General features: G+C 38.3%; 1 protein-coding gene across 1 annotated transcript in view; it reads left to right on the top strand.

Annotated features, from left to right (window-relative positions):
* Nucleotides 1-332: 332 nt before the first annotated feature.
* The window catches only part of LOC145978762 (UDP-glucuronosyltransferase 1-2-like), a 38,325-nt gene continuing 14,423 nt past the window's right edge, over nucleotides 333-24,234 (top strand). The window contains exons 1-3 of the mRNA XM_083111575.1: nucleotides 333-372; nucleotides 14,790-15,673; nucleotides 23,755-23,977. Coding sequence (XP_082967701.1) covers nucleotides 14,813-15,673; nucleotides 23,755-23,977 — 1,084 coding nt within the window. The 5' untranslated portion in view covers nucleotides 333-372; nucleotides 14,790-14,812. The remainder of the gene's footprint in view (nucleotides 373-14,789; nucleotides 15,674-23,754; nucleotides 23,978-24,234) is intronic.

The raw sequence follows: 24,234 nt of genomic DNA, 5'->3' as shown, positions 1-24,234 counted from the left end.
TTATACACTGCCTGCGGCCTACAAATTTTTCTGAACGAAAGGGAAGGATGCCAAAGGGTGACAATGTAATTTACGCTATGCATGTGAAAGAAAGGGAGAAATTTTTTCCCCAAATCTGAAGCGGGCCAACTTTCCTTCTCGCGTGCGTCTTTGGCTCTCTTATTGGTGCCACGCTCTGCAGTCCTGGCCAACGGCGTTCAAGATCATGGTTTCGTAATCGGCTCTGGGTTTCTTCAGCTGCCACTGACAGCAAGTACCCTTGACCTAGGAGACACTACGTGAATGGATTCTAGCGCCGCGCGAAACACCACTGTGCAGATACCATTGAGTGTTTCGACTTGTGTGTGCAACCACATCGTGGGAAAAGGCATTGTAAGTATACCTGTGTGTATTTTGGTTACATAATGTCTCTTTTCTGTCTGTCCAAACAAATCGCGACCGTGAGGATGCATAATGAAGTAGATGAAGGAATAAATGCAAGGGAAGTTCGTGCCTTTGTCAGGATACGAACTGAGGACCCGCCGCGGTAACAAGCTAGAAACTATAACAATAATTGTATTAGTCATTCCTGAGTTATTGCCAACCCCGGTGGATGAGTTTTGAATTGAATTGAATTGTTGTTTTAAGTCCACTTTAAGCACAGAAAGGCTAGTCGGGATAGGACCTTCAGTTTAAAGCGTGATCCGAACAAATATGTGCCTCCACCGGGTATCGAACCCAGGACCTCTTTATTACAAGGCGATGACACTACCACTGCGCCATCGCGGTGGACTAAAAAAAGCCAAGGTTTCAAAATGCTATATTCGATACACTGGTACAGCATTTCTGCATCCTTGTGTTTATATTCTACTTTCTATTTCATTAGTTCATCATTCATGCCGACCTCTTTGGCGGAGTGGTTAGCACGGCGTGCTACGATGCCAGGGATCCGGGGCTCGAATCCCAGCCTGGGCATGGATGCTCAATGCGAGTGTCGCTTTATTAATTTCATCGTATCATCACTACGTATCTTCGCAATTAGCCAAACATGGAAGAAAAGCGAAGTGAAATTAACCAAATCAAATCAATGATCATCCTCATCGACGCGATTAACCTAGACAGCAGGTAGAACTGCGAAGGCGAAGTCAATTAAAATGCAATGTAAACGCAACAATTTTGAATAGTTATGGCTTCCTATAAATTCACACCAAGATCCACCACATAGACGAACGTTAGCGCCGGTGTTGCCCCAGTATCGTGAGGATAGAAGAACTACTTCAAAACAATAATATCGGATTCCGGTCTCGAAAGCAAGAAACCATTGACGATGGGGCTCGACGCACTGACCATGAGTTACCCAGTGAAAAAACTACTGCAGACCCTTGCCCACAGATGGATATTGCACCACGTGGTTTAGTTTAGAACATTGCTAGAGGTGATCTCCCCAGCTGTCATACTGTCACCATATGAGCATCCTGCTCTCCAGCTAACCGCAAACATCCTGGGCCTCCCCGGTGGCGTAACGTCTCTCCTCCTTGTAATCAAAGGGTCCTGGGTTCGATACCCAGTGGAGACACATATTTGCTCGGATTCCTCTTTAAACTGAAGGTCCAGTCCCAATTAGCCTATCTGTACATAAAATCACACATCCCGCAGCTAGAGATTTCCACTTCGAGAGCTGATTTAAATATTCATACCTGCAGACACTTAACTAGACCTTAGCATGGAATTGTCATTTATGTTTTACATTTAAATCGCAAATCTAAATAAAATTATATAAATAAAAAACGTAACGTATGGAAGTATATGTTTAATAAGACAAAAAATCCTTATACACGTCTTCCGCCTGCTTCTTTGCGTGGAAATTCTGTCTCCGCAACAAATCACCAGATTTTAATGCATATTCAACACATCAGTAGTCCATTCTAGTTTTTTGGACTTTTAACCACTGTTATTTTTAAAAAAGATATTTACCTACGTTTCGGAGGCTGAATCTGCCTCCGTCTTCAGGGTAGCGTGTAGTCGTTAGGTTACATAAATGGTTGCCTAGGAGGATTATTCTTGGTGGCCTAGGCTCCACCGCGTCTGTTGGTCACAAGGACCTCTATATACATAAAATTGCCAGGTAAGATTATGAGTGGCCCAGTGGCCACGCTACCCTGAAGACGGAGGCAGATTCAGCCTCCGAAACGTAGGTAAATATCTTTTTTTTAAATAACAGTGGTTAAAAGTCCAAAAAACTAGAATGAATAAATCACCACTGATTAGCTACAAAGAAGAATCAGTAGTCCAATCCCCCATTTTATAATCCAGTTTGGATGATCATTACAGCGATTGTAATAGTGTACTTACTTATTATGTTCCTATTTATAATTTGCCCATTTTTCTTGACTTTCTATCTTTTGAGTTAATCGAGAGTATGAGGATGAATAATGATTATGTGGAACTGATGAAGGGAAAAGGGGAGATAATTATTCTTGCCCAAGTCGGGATTCGAACCCTGAAGAGATAGTGAATAGAATACTCCATACACTCCTAACTAGTAATTGCACAGAAAAAAGGTTGTTTGGAATAACTCAAAAATGTTGTTTCTGGCAATCAAACATATCAACAACAAACAAACCAGGACCCTAATTATGTATATTTGGCTACAGTTAGCAAATAATGTGATCAAATTCATCAAATTCAATAAATGCTACTATTTTTTATAGTTATCAAGAAGTTTAACTAAACGTTTCTTGTTATAAAATTCAAACAAATCATTTTTTTCTGTGTATGACATACAGTCCCATTTTGTTTATAATTAAGAACATTATTATTAATGGAAGAGTAACAATTAATATTTTTAGAATATATTAAAAAGTATAGATAAGGACTCATAATAAAATTTTGCATTTAGTTTCGATTAACCACTTGCAATCACCTAAAGTAAAGAATTTCGCAGTTAGAAGTTAGAACAATGTATTTAAAACTTTTTCTTATTCCTATTTTAGAAAGCAAAGCTACCCTCTGTTCATTTCATTTTACCATGAAGTCATGTGTTGGGGAAGGGGGTGTAGGACCTCACACATGCTCAATTTGAGCCATACTGGGGGTGATGGGATGAGTACCACGCTCCATCCGCTGGGTGAGCCTCAAAGTTGTTTCATGCCGGGATGCAAAATCTATAGTTACTGGAAATGTAGCAATCACAAACATATGAAATACTCCGTGCATTTTACAAGTATATGTGTAGTTTAAAATATTTCAAGACTTGTTAATTAGCTTTAAGGGTGTTCTTATGTAAAATTACTGTGCTTTCAAAGTCAGTGTTGTTGTTAGAACTATGATTAATCATGTTTTACATGACATCAAGGTTACGCTTCATCCTGAGGAAACAAACAAATTTCCTCCCGGTTCCTCAGCCGACCCTTTTCCCAGGATAATCGGGATAGCTTAAGCTTATTTTGAAATGATAGTTTTCATGAGAATACGTCAAACACCAATCAAACTTGGTAGGGGATGGCTTCACTGAAGGATATTGGTTTACAATTCAGTAAACACCTGTGATAGCCACCAATGGCTAAGTGTGACAGGAGAATTGAATTATGGATTCTGGTGTATTTCACCGGGCTAATCAGTTTCAGAAAAATTCAAGTATGCTAATCTGGAACGACAGTTTATCGCTACAAAGGAAAGAAGATATGAAACGAACATTATCCCAAGAGTGATGTGTAGGTAGAGAAGAGGCAATTTGTTACCCAGGAAGGCTTTGGTATTCAAGCCTTCTTTTTGTAGCGAGGTTAATCAGGACTGAACCTGTAGTTTCGCACGTAATCCAAAGGTCTCAGTTGAACATCTTAATTGTATGACCACAGATAACTTGGAACAAGTGAAAGCCTATCAAAAGTTCTACATAATTTCTGACAGAAGTTACCTTAATGCTTATTTAAACGAGATAACGAATATTTATCGTTCCCATCCTCATCTAGCTTTCAAGGGGCAACGTTCTGTCTTGAAATCAATAAAGCTTTATTTAAAAAAGATATTGCAGAGTAAATTACAAATAACACCTTGTTTGTATTCTTGTGTTTAACGCCGCTCTTCTAAGTCTTTAGGCTAATCGCAATAATTAAGACGAGTGATGATGATGATGAAAAATATGAATGGACAAACACAACGAAATACCCTGCTCAGGTAGGGAACTCAGAACGTTTGTCAATGACATGAGTTGACAGCAACGCAATGTGCTCTGCCAAAATAAACTTGTGAAGATTGGGATTCTCCATTCGTCACTATCTTGAAACATCCCCAGTATATATTTATTGTACTAGTTCCAAGAATATAAGAAGTATGTCCGCCCATCTTCTACTATTTATTATCGCCTTTCCTTGATAGCAGATCAAATATGATTGTCACAGATTTAACCATCTGGTTATCTGATGTAGCTTGGTTCAATTACCAATGAGTACACATTTTCTCTTTCTTTATGAGACAAGGGTGCTTGAGGAAGTTTGTTGTACGTACGTGCTTCAACCGTTCTGTACCTAGCATTTCAAAACATGGTTCTAATATAAACTTCTTCTTTCAAGTGTATAGAGTCGAATTACTTTCGGAACATCTCCAGCAGACTACGCGAGTCTGTCTAGCGAGCCTAGTGGGCGTTAAGAGCCTGAGCAGGGTGCTTAGCTATTGGTTCTGGGTTGAGTTGACGTCAGCGGCTCGCTTCGTTGATTGGCTGCTTCGCGAGTTGTGACTCGTTCCGAAGCTTCAAATGCATAACAGCCAAAGAGGTCATGGAAATAACCTCCCTCTACCTGTGTGTACGAATGCGATATGCCTGGGGTTAATGAGAGTTATAGCCCCTTCATATGTCCAGCCTCGATTAGCCTATCTGTGCAAAAAGTGGACATAAGGCAAGAATTCAATTCAATTCAATTCAATTTGTTCTACATTTATTTTACAGGTTGAATGGATTACGTCATTTATAAAGATAAGAACAAATATACAGAACTGCATTGTCCTCAGAGACACTTTTATTCTTCCCGACTCCTTGTCATCCATTTTTGGAGATGACAGCGTTTTAACAATTGTTTTTAGCGTTTTGAGAAGCACAGATCTTTTACACTGTCTCTGAGGAAGTTCTTAGTGTCTCCTTCCCTTCTTAACATGTTGTGTATGTCTCGTGCAGGTCCCTTTTTAACCTTACGCTTTTAACCATTCTGAAGGGGATTTCACACTCCGTTTAATACTTTCAGGTTAGGAATTTACTTAAGGGATTTTTTCCTCGTGTACTTTGAAGGGCGCAAAATGACCTTATGTGCGGACGCACCCAAAATAATTTAACTTATTTAATCAATTATAGACTATTTATGGAAATTCAAGGGAGGAACCCCCGAAGTCAGCCCGCCTCCACCCGCATACATTCGAGGGTATGCGTTTATTATCCTGGTTCCTAAAAATAGACCAGGACGTCAGTTGCTCCAAATTTAACGGTTCCCCCGACTTTATTTTCTCTATTTATTACAATTTGGTTGCATTTTATAATAAGTATAATAATAAATTACAATGCTATACATAAGAATATATATATAACGTAATTGGTGTATACAATACATGATGTGATATGATATCTGTTCTGGAGAACAGAGGATATGAACCTCGTGAGTGACATTGCATTACATGTACATTTTTTAACCATTAGTGTGCAGTGTAAATATAACATTTTCCATTATTGTACGGTTTCTGATTTCGACTCTTGTATTTACAAGGTACAACAATATTAATAACATTTTTAGTAACGTTTCTCGGGCAGTGAAATTGATGGAAATATCGGATCTTTAAAACGATTGACAATTATTCCGATATCAGTCGATATCGATACAGTACAAATCAATCGGACCCATCTGTACTACAGCCGGCCACCATGAAGGAGTAGTTACCGTAGTCCACTACGGAGCAAGGGGTCCCAGGTTCGAATCCAATGAAAGGTATGGACGTTTGATTGTGTTTGTTCGTTTATTTTATTTCGGTTATTTTATGTCGATTTCCTACCTCTTGGGTTAATCGCGACGATGAGGATGAATGATGAACTGATGAAATTAGGACAAATACAATGATAAACCCAGGGTTTGAAGCTGGGAGCTCTGGCTTAGTAGAGCATTATGGATACCGCTTTATCTATTTCATCAATAATCCTGCACACATAAAAGTAAATGCATCAGTTCAAACAAAAATGCATAAAGTCTGTAGCTCAGAACAAATGTTTAAGGTCATCAAGAAAGACGCAGGGTGCATGAAGAAACGCTTCAATTGATTGACTGATTGAATTGGCTTATTTTACTTCGCATTTCTGCCACTTTTGGCTCATTGCGAAAGTGAAGATGAGTGATGATAAGATGAAATTGATGAAGAGTCACTTACAAAGAACACCAATGTCCAGGCCGATTCGAATCCGGGAAGAAGACACGCATTAATTGATAGATTAAAGTGCAGCTCGACATAGAAAGAAGTACTCACTTGTATTATATGAAGCACTTGGCGATACCTTCACAAACGATATATAAAAATGCATTAAACTCTAAGCCTGATTCTTGGCAAAGGACAAAGAACCACTCCTCTAGTGCATCAATCGATGCGTTTCTGGTGCATTAAATAAATTTGATGCATTTAGTTTTCTGTGTTGGGGTCTTCACGATTAGAGGTTTATCCAGAATTTTCCGTCTGAGGGGGAGTTTAGAGCCGAAATGGCCATAAGTTGGCCCTTCGTGGAAAATTTTATGAGGTGTTGAGGAAATTTGGGGGTGGATAAATCACTGTCCACCATAACCCTGTCCCAGCCTCCCATCTAGATATTTTGCCGCCCTGGGCAGGATTATGCCCCCCCTCACCCCCCCACACACACACTACCAAGCACCGCCATACTATGTTTGCCCTTCGATATTTTCTCCTTATGTCATGGTTTGTGATATTTGACATCCTACGCAAATTATGATATGAGGGAACAAATAAAAGCAGGTCATATTTAAAGATTCGTATTTTGCATTTATGATTTTTAAAAAGAGTTTATCATATTTAAGAATAGTTGAGTTAGTGTCTGAAGAACAACTTTAAAAACATTCTGTTACTACTACTTTGTGAAACAGAAAATTCCAGCACCGTTTTGCCCGATTATACCTCTGCCAAGTGTAGATTTCTCTGCCGAACATTCTTTGTTGTCTATAATAAAAGCTTTGACTGATGCCCTGAGCTTCAGTCCCACTAGCCTGCCCGTCTCTACGGGCCTGTTCTTTCGCTTTATCCTGGAAGGTTTTCATTGATTGATTGATTGATTAGCTTTATTCTACTTCGCTTTTTGTGCCACTTTTGGCTAATTTGCGAAGATGGGGATGAGTGATGATATGATGAAATTGATAAATGAACACTCTCAAATATCAATGCCCAGGCCGGAATTCGAACCCGGGACCCTATAATGGAAGGGTCCGAAAGTTCTATTCCCGATGGAGGCACATCGAACAATGGTTCGGATCCCACTTTAGACTCTGAGTCCGTTTCCGATTATTTTAACTGAGCCTGAAGTGGTCGTAAAACAAACTTAATCAAACATTTTGCTCACTGTTCATCATCATTGTCGACAGATGTAGAACATGGACTTAAAATAATGACAATACAAGTACAAACCATCCCCACCAGAGTTCTAAGTCGATATTATGTGATAGATCTGACAGGGACATGGTGTTAAGGGCTTCTTCATTCCCTTGGTAGATACCTTGCAGGACGTACGTCACAACAGTCATTAACGACTTGTCGAAATGAACTCGATGGTAAGACACATTTGTCACAACAAACTCGCAAGGACACTTGTAAAGCTATAATTTTTGAAGCCTTTAATACAACACTCACGATCATCCTGATAGCAGGAGTGTCATTCAGTCTTTTCTCTTTTTGATACACAAATAACAGGAGATGACAAGCCGCCTTCAGTCGTGTTGTGTTTGAAGAAAAGAGCATCTCGGTCTGTCGTCTGGGCAACAGGGCGAGGCACTTGAGTGGAAGGATGAAGAATTAGCCACACCTTGCTGGCGAAAGAAGTCGGAAAAGTCTCACCCAGGCGTAACCATCTCAGACACACCCTGCGATTTTGCGTTCTTGGGTCGAACAAACCAAGAGCCTCCCTTGTCCTCAATAGCACTTCATCGGTATTCGCCCCAGGATGGTTCATTGGCTATTTTGATACTTATCATTCTCAAGTGTGCTACAATCAGCATATTTTTTCTTTTCTTGACAAGATGATTTTTGTTTTCGTAGCCAATTTCACCTCTTCAATCCTCTTCCTTGAAATCCGCGTCTCCGCTCTCGAAATATTATCTCCTCTTCCCATATGGCACTTTCTACTAGCCCAGGGTCCAGATGTTGGTTATTCGGTTTCGTGAACATTCTTTTGTAGTCGACAGGAGAACTCATCTGCTAGAAGCAAGATATTTCATTTCCATTGCCTACGAAATGATTGATGATGGATTGATTTGATTCATTTTACTTCGCTTTTCGGCCACTTTGGCTAATTGCGAAGATGAGAATAAATTGGATGAAGGGAAAATCATAAGCACATATGGACACACAATGCAAGCCCCACAGGGATTATACTGGCTGTGAGTCCAAACGCCAGAACCTCATTAGCCTGCAAAATGCAACCCAGGGTGTACTACGTGAAAGTGAGGTTGACATTTGGAGTCACCCTTTATGCCACATTGCTCACAAAATTATTAGATATGTGGGGTATAATGGATGATCCTTTCGGAAGTTACCCAAATGTCAACCTCACTTCCACGTAGTACACCCGGGTTCGAATTCCGACCTGGGCATGGGTGTGTGTGTGTGTGAATGTCATTTAATCAATTCCATTATATCATCACTCATCCTCATCAATCAAAGTAAAGTAAACCAAATCAATCACTCAAACGTAGTACACCATGGACTGCATTTTGCATACTAACGAGGATCTGGCGCCTGGAACTTCTGCCAGGATAATCCTATGTAGGAATTGTGTCGTGTCGTTCCTATGTGTTTGTCCCTTCCTCCATCTCATCTTATCATCATTCATTCTCATCTACGCGATTAGTCAGATGTGGCAGAAAGAGGAAGTAACATGGGAACAGTTACAACTGTATATGTTGTATAAGTTACAAATATTTACTCTAATGGATTTAAGTTTAGAATTTATTTATTTATAAATATTAATATAATATTTGATTAGTTCCTTTCAAAGTTATTCATATTTTTAACGTTCAACAGTAGAGTAATTGGAGTTGACGCTATTCTTCCAGAGGCACTTCAACTAGGACACAAGCTGGGAAAATCTACACGGTTCGAAACAGAACCTGCATCAAACAAATTCATATATCCAGATCTCTCTTGTTTGTGTCTCTCACTAGTGTATTTGAAGCAAAGGGGATTATCAGAATTGACCTCTCTCCTAAATCATAAAAAAATAATTTTAGTTGTCCTTACTTTTTGAGTTTCAAAGACTGGCAAAGCCCTCCCTCCCCCTATTTTGATTGAATGTCCTATGCAATGCATTTGTGGAATGTCAGGGGTGGAGATATCTAGTCGACAAAAAAGAAAAAAACTTAGACTATCAGGAATGCAATAGTTCACACACACAAACACGAACAGAAGGAACTAATATTAAAACGGAAAAGGAGATAGAATTTTTACAAACAGCAACTATACTAAGATAACGGTGTAGTATCACCTAAAGTGACGACACATGCCGCTTCAAAACGAAACAAGCAATAGCAACGTTTCGCACTGCAGTGACGCGACAAGCTGCATTAGGCTGTATTCGATTGGACGATCTGAAAGTGACACCGCCAGTCTCCTTCGGTTAGATTAACGCGCTGCGAAACCAGAGGTCAAAGGTTAGAGCCCTGACAAGGCAAAGAGGAGAGCTGGAGTCAGCACGTGCTTTGTTCTCTGCCAAACAGAGCTCGCCGTTCTCTTTATGAGGCGAATTCAAACACTCGGTTGCCACATTCAAATCCGAGAGAAGAAGGTAGGCAAAGGACACACAAGTATTTCAGATGGCGATATGTCATCTAAAGGCTTGAATAGCTCTTTGATATTATTTACTTGCCATTTCAAAGAACGCGTGCAACAGTACGGTCAGTCGCCACGTGTGTAGGAAACATACATTTGGCAACATGGCACGCACACGACAGATCATTTCTTGGCGGGAACTGTACCAATAGAGACCTTCTGGACTGTTGATAGAGGAAGGGAACTGGTAAGTCCAAAGCAAAATAAATACGTGGATGATTCTTAACGCACAGGAATTATATAAATGTGCGATGGGAATAGAAACGTTATCAAAATACCAAATAATACAGGTTCTTTTTCTAGTACTAATAAGTGTCAAGATGAATCAATAAATCACCTCAGGCTGACCTAGTTAGCCGAAGGGTTTGTTTCCGAAGGATGAAAAATCTAATAGATCTTTTTTATTCGTACAAAAACTGTATATTATATTCGTAGATTTTTTTTTTGATCCCACACAGTTGCCATTAGCAGCGCAACGAACAACTGCAATAAATGGTCAAAAAAACTTGCATTGAAGTACGAATCGGATTTATCACCTAATTTGGTTGATCAGGTAATCAGCTTCAAGTCAATTAAGTCCTCAAACATGTAAAGAAAACCAATAATATCCACGATGTTGCAAAGCTTTGTTGTCAATAGCTGTATAACTATAGCAGTTCACTTGATTTGTGTACCACAATTCAATTGCATCTAACGCTACCTATAACTTCGGTAATAGCTGAAGAGAGAGGAATTAAAGCGAAGGACAAACTGAACAAGATTTAAGTTATAGAAATGTAAGAGTAACGGCTCCTTAAGGTTCTCAGCGAGAAGCCCTTAAGTCGTTAGTTACGCCACTACATGTATCCACTTCCATTCATCTAACACATTATTTCAATTAAGTACTGCTGACCAGGGTGGGAAATCATTGAGTGTGTGTGTGTGTGTGTGTATTACCATATGATGTACATATTTATTACGTTATATATACTTTTTGAATAGTTGTTATTACTAGACAATTTATTTATATATATATATATATATATATATATATATATATATATATATATATATATATATGGTACTGATTTCGAACACAACAGCAGGTCTACAGAACGGTCTAGACACGTTACACGGATATTGCGGGAAATGGGCCATGCGAGTAAATATGAAGAAGACCAAAATAATGGTATTTAAGAATGGGTACGTATTTGGTAAGCTGTGGCCGAGTGGTTAGCACATCGCGCTGCGACGCCAAGGGTCCCGGGTTCGAATCCCGGTCGGGCTTGGTTGTTTGTGAATGTCCATTCATCAATTTCATCATTTCATCACTCATCCCCATCTTCGCAAATTAGCCAAGAGGCACAAAAACGCGAAGTAAAATTAACTAAATCAATCAATCAATCAATATTTGGTAAGGATGAACGGTGAAACAGTACGATTATTTAGGCATGGGGATGACAATGACGGGTAGGTGGGCAAGGCACGTACACAGGAATAAATGTAAAGCAATTTTTGCGTTAGAAAAAACAAGAAAAATAAAATACAAAGTACCAAATATTCCAATCAAAATTCTGGAGGGTTTCTACGAGGCCACAGTTAAGGCAACACTATTCTATGGTATCGAACTATGGGTCTGGGAAGGAGGGGAAACCGTAAACGCCGTACAGTCTAGATTCCTAAAACAAGGGCTAGGAGTAGGGAGGGGTACGGAAACATGTGGGGCACTTAGGAAAATGGGAAAATTGAGAGAGGAAGTGGATGCCAAAATGAGGAGCATAAAATACTGGGCAAAACTGATCACCATGGAGGGGGGAAATTTGAAGAAACTCTGTGTACAATCACAGATAAGGGGGGGGGGGTAATGGGAGGCAATGGGTAGCAAAACTAAAGACGGAATTATACAGTATAGGGCTAGGATGGGTGTGGGAAGAGGGAATAGAGGGGAGAATTGATATGCAGATGCTAGGGGCCATACGTGCCAGACTGGAAGATATTACCAAACAGAAAATTTTGGCAGAATGCGACGCAAAAATATCGTTAACATCGGCGAAAATAGTGGATACGGATCGAGAATGGGGAAGGAGGAACTACGTAGATTTTTGTGGTCAAAAGAAAGGTCAGGATTGGCCTGGTTCAGACTGGGGGGATGGGCACAAGTTAAACTTAAACGGGAGGACGGGAGCGTAGAATGCCCGCTATGCGGCGAAGACGAGACGAAATTTCACATTCTCCTCCAGTGCAAAGAAACAGGGGAGGCAAGACATAAATATATCAGGGAAATGAATGAAGATAACATTGAGAATATAATGACAAGCGTTCTTAGGAGGGAGAGACCGAGAGGGGGGGAGGCGCAAATAAGGAATCTGGGAACTTTCCTACACTACGCCTGGGTAAAGAGAGCAAAGAAGCTCAGTGGGGATAGCGAACATGTGTGAAAGGGGGGAGGGTTGCTAAATAAATAAATTAGTAAATAAATGTGAGAAAATTTAGGAATCACTCAGGTAACAGTGCAAGTATAGGGAAAGATTTGAAATGAAATAGTGTTTGTGAACTCCCAAGCAGTGTGAAGGTGGAAGCAGACTAAAAGGAGGAAGGGTGTGGGGGAAAGTACACGAAAATTTTTCACTTGTATGGTATGTATAGCTGTAAAGACTCATACTGGAAATAAATTCTATTCTATCCTATTCTATAACAGTTAATTACTAAATATTTAAACATATATATTATTAAATATATTTTTATTTTTTATTAGAATGAATCTGTTAAATCTTGAAAGATAGAGGGGAAAAAATGCAACATTCACAGACGCACACAGAGGCAGACATTATACTTTGTTCTTTTGTGGATATTTCCAATATTGTCATCAAAACTAATTGCTTGTATTTGTTGTTAAAAAAAATCTCTCCTATGAAATTTTTGTTTGGGGAATTGTTTAGGACAAGATAGTTTGTGGTTGGTAATCCCCCTGTCCCACCTAGGGTTTCACACCCTGATGCTGACTGAAAACCTTTTCGCAATGCTCCACACTGCCAGAAAGTCTGGTGCATGCTGTGTTGAAAAGAACAGCAAACTTGCCAAGTATTATAGGCTATTCAAGTCACTCTTCTCTGTTGATTGACACACATGAATCAGTGTTGTAAGTGCTCATTTTGCAATCACCGCACCCTGCATACATAATCCTCACAGGTGCCTCACTTAACAACGCCTACGATTGTGCGTACGCGGGCCAAAGTCACGTACCAAGTCCCGTATAATGATGCCAGATTGTTTGGGATTGTTCTCTGCCCTTGTATCCTGTTCAGGATACCCTGCCTTGCCAAGAATCGCCCTGACCAAATCTTTTTTCAGGATAACGATCAATCTCAGTTCTTATCAAAATTGCATCCAATTAATGCACACAAAAGGACCAGGCAAACGGGGATTGTGTAGGAAGATTGCCAATGAATTTTCAATGAGTAATAACATTCAGTCTATCTTATGAAGACATTGAGAAATGTGTGAACTCAGTTAATGACAGGCAACGCTGCTTTCTAGTTCTATATTCAGGACAATGAAATTTAATCACAACCTTGAAAGCTATTCTTTTAATAGACTGGGCACAACCTATATAATGTGTAAGAGAACAAAACAAAATATAATATTTCGAAATACAAAGACCTTACATGTAAATTAATATATCTGTTTTTCTAATGAAATAACTACTTAATTAGAAAAGAATTAAGAATTCCACAGAGGAGAATTAAACTTTTTTACAGAGATATCATTTGTAAATACACTATTGCTTTTAATAAAACCAAGTTATTTACCGTAGCCACATAAAATTAAATTGTTAGACATGCATTAATTATGTAAATATATATCATTAACTGCATCACAGACATTTATAATTTACATGTAGTGTAGATCAGTACTAGGTAAGCACAACTTTTACATATTCTATAGAAATAAATTGATTGTTGTTGGTACTATAATATTGAAAGTAAATGTGTGATAGATATTATATTATTCTTCAACTACATCTTTAATAATAATAGTAATAATAATAATGATAATACAGTTTTTCTCTTTTGAAAATACTCAATTATGTCATAACTAACTAGAACCTAAAACTTGGTATATTCTGTTTTATGGCAATATGTGGTTTATAGTAGTTGTTTTAGTTGTAGCAATATTGTGTTAGTTTCATTAAAGACATTTTCTGTATGTATCAATTCATTACATGCATTAGCTTAGATTATACTTGGGTTGTAAGTTATAGAATTTTAATGGTAGTGAACGCGTTAAATTTATTATTAAAATTTAGTTTAATTTATTAGTGGTACACTGGGAATAGTAGATAATTTTTTTCATGTTGGTTGTTTTTTCTTACTGACTGAATGATTTTCCAAAAATCAAGAGATCTTTACATAAGAAGGGTCAAAACGCATATGTATCAAAACATATTCATCCTTTTCGGTCCCATAGACATGTACAGATTCATTCTTGTTCGACCTCTATCTCCACTCAAAGAATGTTATTAATCTTAACTACTCGTACTTGATGCCAACACTTTCATGTGTTTTTTAATCCTTGTTGCCAATGTGTCACTGCATGATAGAGGCTGCTGCACTGTGGTAGTTAACAAACATTTTGTTTGCGTACGTGGTAAAGTGTCAAGCAGAAAACCAGTACATGCTTTATCTGTGGATGACATCACTAAACATTATTGAGCCAGTATGATAATTTCAAATTGAATAGGTGTTTTCTCGTTCCAGATTCTTCACATCAGCAGCGCCCAATGATGTTTACATTAGCGACATTATTCACCTTAACGGTGCTCCTGTCTCCTGTTTCCAAGGCTGCCAATATCTTGGTGATTCACCCTCTTTACAGCGGCAGCCATGAAGTTCAACTGAGGGGTCTGAGCGAGGTGCTGGTCAGCAGGGGACACAGAGTGACTTATGTGAAGTTTAAAAACTTTATGAACATTGCCAACAAGAACCCAAATGTCACCCTTATATCTTTAGCTGTGGATAACAGGGACGGTACCTACCCTTACATAACGAAAGAAGCAGAAGGACAATTCAACATGCCGCTGGACGTCATGTGGAACGATGGACTTTTCGCTACAAAGATCCCAAAAGAAGCCTTTCTGTCAATGTATGCTCTTTGCGAGACACTTCTGAGCAACAAGCGACTGTTGATAGACCTTAAGTCTCAATCTTTAGACATTGCTATTGTCGATATCTTCAGCAACGAGTGTGGACTTGCCTTTGTTAATCAACTCCAGATCCCGTCGATCGCGTACTGGGCATTGCCCCTCAACAGTGGAGAGATAGACTACACGGCAATGTCTCTATTTCCATCCTACGTGCCAGCATTCATGTCCCAGTTGACCGACCGCATGAGCTACCCCCAAAGAGTGAAGAACTACTTCTACAAATTAATGGGTCATGTTGTGATGCAGATACAATTCTTCGTTACGAACAGTATAATCCAGAAGTATTATCCAGGCTCTCCACACCCTAGTCAGTTGTTGGCCAACCTTTCAGCCATATTAGAAAACTCGGACCTAGCTTTGGACTACCCTCGTCAACTCCCGCCAAATGTGCTCAATGTGGGATGTATGCAGTGTCGACAACCTAAACCATTGCCTAAGGTAAGAAATGAACTCATTTCAAAACGATTACTAAACTACCAAATCCAAGGTTTTCACACTGCTCCTAGCTCTTGAACTGGTGAGCTGGTGTACCTTAAATTTGATCGCTTATAACATGAACACTAGGAAAGATATTCACACCAGGTTTTCTTAGTGACGAAACCTTATCTATTGAGTTTTTAAATATTTTTGGTTGCCAGTTCATTTCATGCAAGAAATTTTGGAAATTAATTAATGCTACTTAAGACCCCGGATAAGCATTGTTCACTGGTATAATCTAAGTAGCCTTGTCAGGTGCAACAAAATTTACTGTCAAAAGTAAAATTTTCAGAGCAAAATTGTTATTCACGATTTTCGATGGAATTGTATGGTCAGGACTTGGGTACATGTGCTCTACGTCTGCTAACAATATTCTGCACTGCGACTGGTTAATTAAGATTGCATGCAACTTTTCCATTTTGCCCATGAAATCGCTATTTTCAAATCCATTAGTCATTGCACAAAACCAATATTGAACTCAAAATACAGATTAGCATGACATCAGTCACGAAACTTTGATTATTACCCTGCGAATTTTTTTTCATATCTCTTCCCTCCCGAAATAAGTATTCTAGAAACAATTATCTCCGATTTGCTTTATTAATTAATTCCTGTAGTTTTCTGAACGGAATAAGTTGGAATGCTTCAAGACTCAAAAAACCTGATGTAAATATCAGATGCTGTTTTCAAGTAGCTAATTTTCGATGAAAATGAAAAAAAGAGTTGCGCGACTTTGGAGACACTCTGTAGTTCATTTTATCCAGTTTGAATTCAATATTGACTTACATTTACTTAGACCTATAAATTTATTATAATGTTTCTTATTTATTTTAATGTTCTTGTTCTAAATTTTCGGAAAATATTTAAATGGGGAGGGGATGATAATTGGTTCATTATATGTTCAGTGGAAATAACATAATTTTCTTCTCACTTCCTAGACGTCTAAAAACATGGATACTTTAGTTGTAGTAAACAATATTTTTATTTATAACTACAACAGTAAGCCACGCTGTGTTCAATTAGGCCAAATTTTATTTTGAATATATTTATCAGCAAATAAGTTATTCAGTTTTCAGTTACAGTTTATAGGGTGATTCGAGCTGCTGGAATATGTCCTTCACCGGAATTTAAGCCTGGCTTCCTAGACTACAATCTAATAGAATGGGTCGTGTTAAGTTAGGAGGGTATACTGTGGAATCACTCACATGTTTCTATCTCAATGGTAACTTCTCAGTTAAAATATAAGTGACTCAGTAATTACAAGCTACTATATTTTACTGTTAAAGTGCATTCTTCGACTTTCAGATCTTTTCTTCCTTGATTTACAGTTGCAAATATTTGACTTACTTTTATCATCAGCTGCGTACTAACTACATTGTTGATGTAAATTAGTTTGCCTCCCTGCTGTCTTGCATATAGAAAAACTAATAACAATAATCAAGTTCAATAGAGAATTATACATTACTAACTTGCTTGTTGGCCGCGGTGGCTCAGTCGGTAACGCATCTGACTACCATGCTAAAGGTCCCGGCCGGTTCAAATCCGGGAACTTTTCTAACGGTGGAAGCGGCCCCGGCGCCCACCCAGCGTCGAATAACATGGGTACCTGGGGGAAACCCTGGGGGGGTAAAGGCGGTCAGGGGCGTGATGCTGATCACATCACCCCCACTCACGACCGGATCAAGAAAGTGTGGGGCGTAACCCCCACACCCCCTATACGCCTTCATGGCGTGGTGCTAAGCACAGGGGAGCACTTTACCTCTTTTTAACTTGCTACTTGATAAAAGTGTTCCAAATTACCCTTTTTAGAGTAGAACGATATTTGTAACATTTGCAGTCAAATGATGTAGAAGGTTACACGAAAAATAATTGTATTTTGTTTGTGGAAAGTGTAATTATTTTTTCGCGTTTCATCTTAAGGTAAAATCTAATTTGGAACAGCTCTTGTAGGTACAGGTCAAGAAGTGAACCTAATTTGAGAAACTAATGAATGACACACAGGTTTACAACCGTCAAAAGCATATTTCATTCTTTCACTTTCTACTTTCTTCCCCGATCCCGCTTCAAACAATGAGCGTTAAAGTGTTTTTGTCTGGTTCCGCTACGTTTCCTCCGCTGTCAAACCATAACGCACTTACTTTTTTAACTCCTCTTTTCCTGGTAGAATTTTTAAGCCTTTATTAGAGACTGTTCCATTTCGAAAGGAACATAAATTCTTCAATATTGTACTAATACTCAAATACTAAAAGGTTCATTACTAATTGACCTTGTCACTGTTGTGTACAAGTTAAAAAAGTAAAAATTATCGACATGTGAAACGGTTCAGAGAACGAAGAAAATGGACTCCACAAACTGCCAAATTACTTCTGCTAACAAAAATGAGAAAGAGTGAAAGTATGCGGTAAAAGAAAACTTCAAGCTGGCTACACAAATAACTTGTGCGTGAATGAACACATTATAAATAAAAAAGAAGTGCAAGTAAAAAAAAACAACCAACAAGAAGAAATCTGAAATAAAGCATGACAATCATTAAAAGTACAGGAAGACTTGCTACTATAAGCTCATGACAGAAGCAAGGCCAAGAGAAAATACTGAATGTATTCACTACAAAAATTGTCTCATTTCGTCGGAATGATATTATATATATATATATATATATATATAAACCATAACATTTCAAAACAAATTATATCATGAGGATCTACACGATGATCTTCTCGCTTACTTTGGTACCACATCTAAGTGATTGCACATATAAAGACTAAAATATTCTTGATTTTAACCTCAGAGACAAGTGGTTGCTTCCTGGACTGAACAGGGACCTCATGACCCATCAGTCGGCCCCCATCCTCTCAAGAGGCATCTAAAACTAACAGTAATTATCAATATGCAAATATTGTAATATGTAATATTAATCATCAATTGACATCTAAAGATTTATTGGTTGATTGACTTGGTTTATTTTACTTAGATTTTCTGCCACTTTTCGCTAATCGGAAAGATGAGTGATGATATGATGAAAGTGATGAAGGGACATATACAGAGAACATGAACGTCCAGGCCGGGATTCGACCCAGGAACCCCTGACGTCATAGCGCGGTGTGTTAACCACTCCGCCACAGATCGTCTAAAGAGGTAACTGCTCCCTCTTGTACATCAATACTAAACATCAATGACCTTAGGCGGGCACGGCTTAAGAAAAGTAGTCATTCATGTTTACCCTTGGCACCGCTACAGTGAAATGAATCTGTATGAAAAGAGCATAAAGGTGCAATATGAGTGGTAAAACATAGTTACTAAGAAATTAATCATCGTAAGAAACAAAAATTCTGCAATTCCTCCTACTATAACTAAAAATGTTCCTTTCTCAAATTGTCTGCTCTATCTTCGCGATTAGCCAAAAGCGGTAGAAAAGCGAAGTAAGGTAAATTAAATCAATCATTCAATCGAATTGCCTGCTGTGTCATGAATGATAAAATATCTGGAAAATGCGTTTACGTTATTGACAACCATGACTATTAACTTCGAAAATATGACAAATATTGAATGATTCGATTAAAAGTCGCAGAATGAAAGCGTTATTAGCTTTCACGAGTCTGTTTATGAGTTTAGTAGCTAACTTGCAAGTAGCAGTCTGAACTAACTGCATAAAATTTCAAATAAAGTTCTTTCGAAGAAGCACAAGTCTCTTACATAATTCCCTTACTGTTTTCTCGAGTAAGCAACTTCCAAGCTCCGAATGATAAAGATTCCACAAACATTATAATACATTCCTGTCAGAGCAAGAGCTAATTCAATATTTTTGGAAGAAGGCCGAGGATTTGAACAAACAGTCCCTGGTAGAGAAGGGGATTTTAAAATACCCACCCGCATCTGTGATAAAAGTTGACATAGTGCCTTTTCCCACTCTCTAAAGGCAATCTAAATCGAATGGTGGCACTTTAGTTTTTTCTACACAGTTTTAATTCATTTAGAGCTATCAGCATTTTCCTATGGTTTTAACCTGGTTTCTTTATATACGAGGGCTGTTCAATAAAAATGACATTTAATATTTTACTCCTATAACACCTTTACCCACGGTATACCCATGTACCTATACTCATCTTCATAATTTTGGTCGTCTTTCTGGAAACTGATTTTGATAGGTCCTTCAAAATCGGCTCCGCAGCCCTTGCAACCACATCTGATCTAGATATTTTTTATTTAAACCGGGTTGATTTAAATCAAGATTTAAATCGGGTGATTTTTTTTAAAGAAAATCTTTGATTTAAATCACTTTAAAGAAATAATTTATAGAGTAATGTACATAAGGAATTTTTAGATATTAGGATCAATTTCGGTGAAAGTACATTCATCTCATAATCCTATAATGGTGTTCATTAAACTCTAAGAAAGGAAAGAAAACATATGTACTGATGGGGTGAAGCTCATACAAAAGGAAATGTAATATGTCAACTGTAATAGCCCTTAAAATTATCTTGATTTAAAATTCAATAATTTTTTTAGGCAAAAATTACAACAAATTTGTGTAGAATAATATACAAAATACTAATCATGCTAAACCTCAAATAGGGTCATAATCATTAAGCTGTAAATAACATGACAGCTGATATTTTGCAAACTATCGTTATAAGAATCGAAAATTCAGCTACAAGACTATACAAATATTTAAATTTACAATTATATAGTATATCTAGAAGTTATTATTTTCAGTGCAAGAAAAGTAACTGAAATTATAATTGTTTCATTAACACCTATACGCCTTCATGGCGTGGTGCTATGCACAGGGGAGCACTTTACCTTTTCTTTTTTACACATTCAACAAACATTTGCATAGTAGTTTCATGTACACAGTATCAAAAACAGAAAAATATACCATTTACATATAACTTTTTCATTTGCTTAATCAAACTGTTCAAATATTTTAAAGGGCCGTTTGCCAGAAAAAGCCTTTCTATAAATATAAATATATATATATATATATATATATATATATATATATATATATATATATATATATACCGTGCGTCCATTTCGATCTGCAGCCGAGAGATCGGGAGAAGCGTGGCGGGCGGCACTGACGGAGATGCCGACATTTGCGGCCTGAAATGCCCGCTTATTTTTATGGACATATGCAGACATTTATATAAATATTGCAAAACGAGCACTAACCTGTGTTATAAGAGTATGGTTTTAATTTTAGTAGCTTAGTGATTGCATGTGCCGATGATTTTGACACGCCCACCTCTTGTGAAACACGGCGTAGAGGTTTGTTTGGAGAACGTTCTAACGCTGCACCAATATCATCGAGTTTTGCTTCGGTTAGAATCCGTCGTTTTTGCTTAGGTGTTTTAAAATTTAACGATACAGTTTCTCGTAATTTAAGGACAAGATATCTAACCGTATCTCTGTGTGGAGTTGAAACGCATGGGAATTTCTGTACAAATTACCTACACACGTCTCGACACGAGTTTGTTTTCACGTAGGTACGTGTCATACATAAAACATCTTTGTTCTAACGTGAATCTTGCGGCTGGCATTCCAATCGTCTCACTGACACGTCACACATACACACTACAATAACACAAACAAGTAACTGCAAGTAACCAAGAATAACACTCTTGCGCACAGTACGAAATTAACACGCTCTTGGTTTACATTGCTCGCCACTATATTTACAACTCTGTCTTCATCTAGTCGCGAAGGAACAAAAAACTCGAGCTCGGATATTTCGGATTGCGAGGAAGCTCACGAAAACCATTCACTTTTATCGGTTTCGTCTGCAGTGTAATCCTGATACAGTGTTGCACATTCGAAACCTCCAAACGATTCCCATCGCCACAAAACTCTTTCAAGGATATAAACTTAAGCAGGACGTTACTGATCAAAACTATGATTAAAATGCTTTTTTATCTGTGGCTCTTAACATTGTTTCTATAGCGTATTTATTTGTGTATATAAGAGCAGAACTTGGATGAATTACAGAAGAACTTTTGCGTGTTATAACACAGGTTAGTTTGGTTTTTGGTTTAGTTTATTTTACTTCGCGTTTTGTGCCTCTTGGCTAATTTGCGAAGATGGAAATGAGTGATGAAAATGATGAAATTGATGAATGGACATTCACAAACAACCAAGCCCGACCGGGATTCGAACCCGGGACCCTTGGCGTCGCAGCGCGATGTGCTAACCACTCGGCCACAGGGTCGGGCTAACACAGGTTAGTGATCGTTTTGCAATATTTATATAAATGTCTGCATATGTCTATAAAAATAAGCGGGCATTACAGGCCGCAAATGTCGGCTTCTCCGTCAGCGCCGCCCGCCACGCTTCTCCCGATCTCTCGGCTGCAGATCGAAATGGACGCACGGTATATATATAATCAAGAAACATACAAGAAATTTTGAGCTTGTTCATGTTAAAAAAAAATAATCGATTTAGATAAAAAAAAAATAGTAGCATATGACTAGATCTGGACTGTAGGGTGGATGACGAACACACTTCACATAGTTTTTCACGAGATATTGAGAAACAATATTTGCGACGTGCTGTCGTGTCGTAGTCTTGGAACCCACCGCACACAAAGACGTCTCATGTTTTTCTGTTACCAACATGTGGGTAACAGCCAATGAAATTTCCCGTATTTCTTTCTCACAGTACTCTTAACTTTATTAGCCGATCTTCTATCACAATGTTGATGTTTTCTTCCGTAAGAGCACTGTCCGGAGCTCCGAATCCACTTTCCTTTGAAATTGATTCTCTCCCACTTTTTAAACATTTTAAACCACCTTCGAACTGTGTTATAGGGAAGAACAGACTCTTCATAGACCGTCTGTAGCATTGTAGGCCTCACCTGACGATTCGTTCAGACGAAATCTGCAAAATTTCAACGCAGCGTTTTGTTCGTTCAATGTTACCTCCATTCTTGCCGTAGGCGGAACTGCAACCTGCAGGAATGTCACAAGCCCACTACTGATGTTCAGAACATGAAACTAGTACCATGTGTACATTACACATTTAGCTAACACAAAATTAAATTTTGGTAGGAGAAATCATTTGTATAAATAAATAAAATAGAAAAAATAAATGAAAAAATGGAAACCGGGGAAAGTTATTGGAAATATGCGATATTAAATCGAAGAGACATCTGGAATGGTTGACCATTGTCAGATTTAAGTGCCTAGTTGTGGGGAGAGGAGGGGTTGAAACCTGTATCTAGACAACAGGGTGATTAGAGTAACTCGCCTCACATGCTGACGTAGGGCATATCCAGTGGACGATAAGATCGCAATGGCTCGATTCATGTTGACTGTTATCTTTAGTTGATGTTTATTACGCGTAATTTACGCTAAAACGTTACAATAGGTAATGAAAAATCTAATTTTCTCCAGTTTTTGTTAATATATTTCAGAAAACGTGTCGAGTACACATAATATACTTTTTGTAAATTGTCTAATTGATTTTCTTTAATTTTGTGCAAAAACGAAGATTCTATCTCTATTCTGTGAGAAGTTATGCGGGTTTCAATATTACACTACACATTCTGACGGGGGCCATATTGATGACGGCATTTCTCCGAAATCCGCAACGGGATTCTTTGGGACTTATTATGACAAATGGAACACAAGTAGTACTACACGTTCTAGCACGTTTCGCTTCATTTTGTTATGTCCAGGTTGAACTCTAATTTGCTTGGACTAGTATGCCAGGCTAAATGTGATTAAGTTGACCCCCTCCCACCCTATTATTTCTGTATATACACAGCCATGAAGAGGAAGCAAAGAAAACATCAACAATTTGTACCTTCTTGTATAGTGTCGCTTTTCTGCCACTATTGCCTAAGCGCGAGGATGAGGAAGAAAGGCGATTGGATGAAAATGATTAAATCGATGCTCACGCCACGACCGGCCGTGGCGAAATAGTGAGTCCAGTACTCAACTATTCTTACACGGTAACAAACTTGGTTACTAAAAAAAAAGATGATGTAATACACGTATATTCCAATAGAGGGCATTGCTCTTACATGCCTTCTTGTATGCTTACAGGAGTTTGAAGATTTCATTCAAGGAGCGGGGAAACATGGAGTAGTGCTGTTCTCAATGGGAGCAACATTTGATGCGTCGGTTGTTCCTCGACGCCTTCTCCGACGTCTGATGGACGCCTTTTCTCGACTGGAGCAACGGGTGCTTATGAAGTTCGATGGGTCGTTAACAGGAGTGCCCGACAACGTGCGTATCGTCAAGTGGCTACCACAACAAGATATATTAGGTATGGGTTTCTAGTGGTTAATGTCGGCTATGATCTCATTTAACAAGAAGGCAAAGGATTAACAGGATCTGTACAAATATTGCATGGTATAGTAGGGCCCAGATTTGTGTGTAACCACATATGCCTCCTTTGTATGTAGCGAAGCATAAATTACAAATGTCGGAGATTCACATTAGCAACAATATAAGTGAATTCCATGTTACATATTCTTACATACTGAGAAGTATGTTGTATATTTTCAATTTAAAGTACGGTCA

This window comes from Lepisma saccharinum, chromosome 25, assembly GCF_977018435.1.
Source record: "Lepisma saccharinum chromosome 25, izLepSacc3.1, whole genome shotgun sequence".
NCBI lineage: Eukaryota > Metazoa > Arthropoda > Insecta > Zygentoma > Lepismatidae > Lepisma > Lepisma saccharinum.
This window is presented reverse-complemented; position numbering and strand designations above follow the sequence as displayed.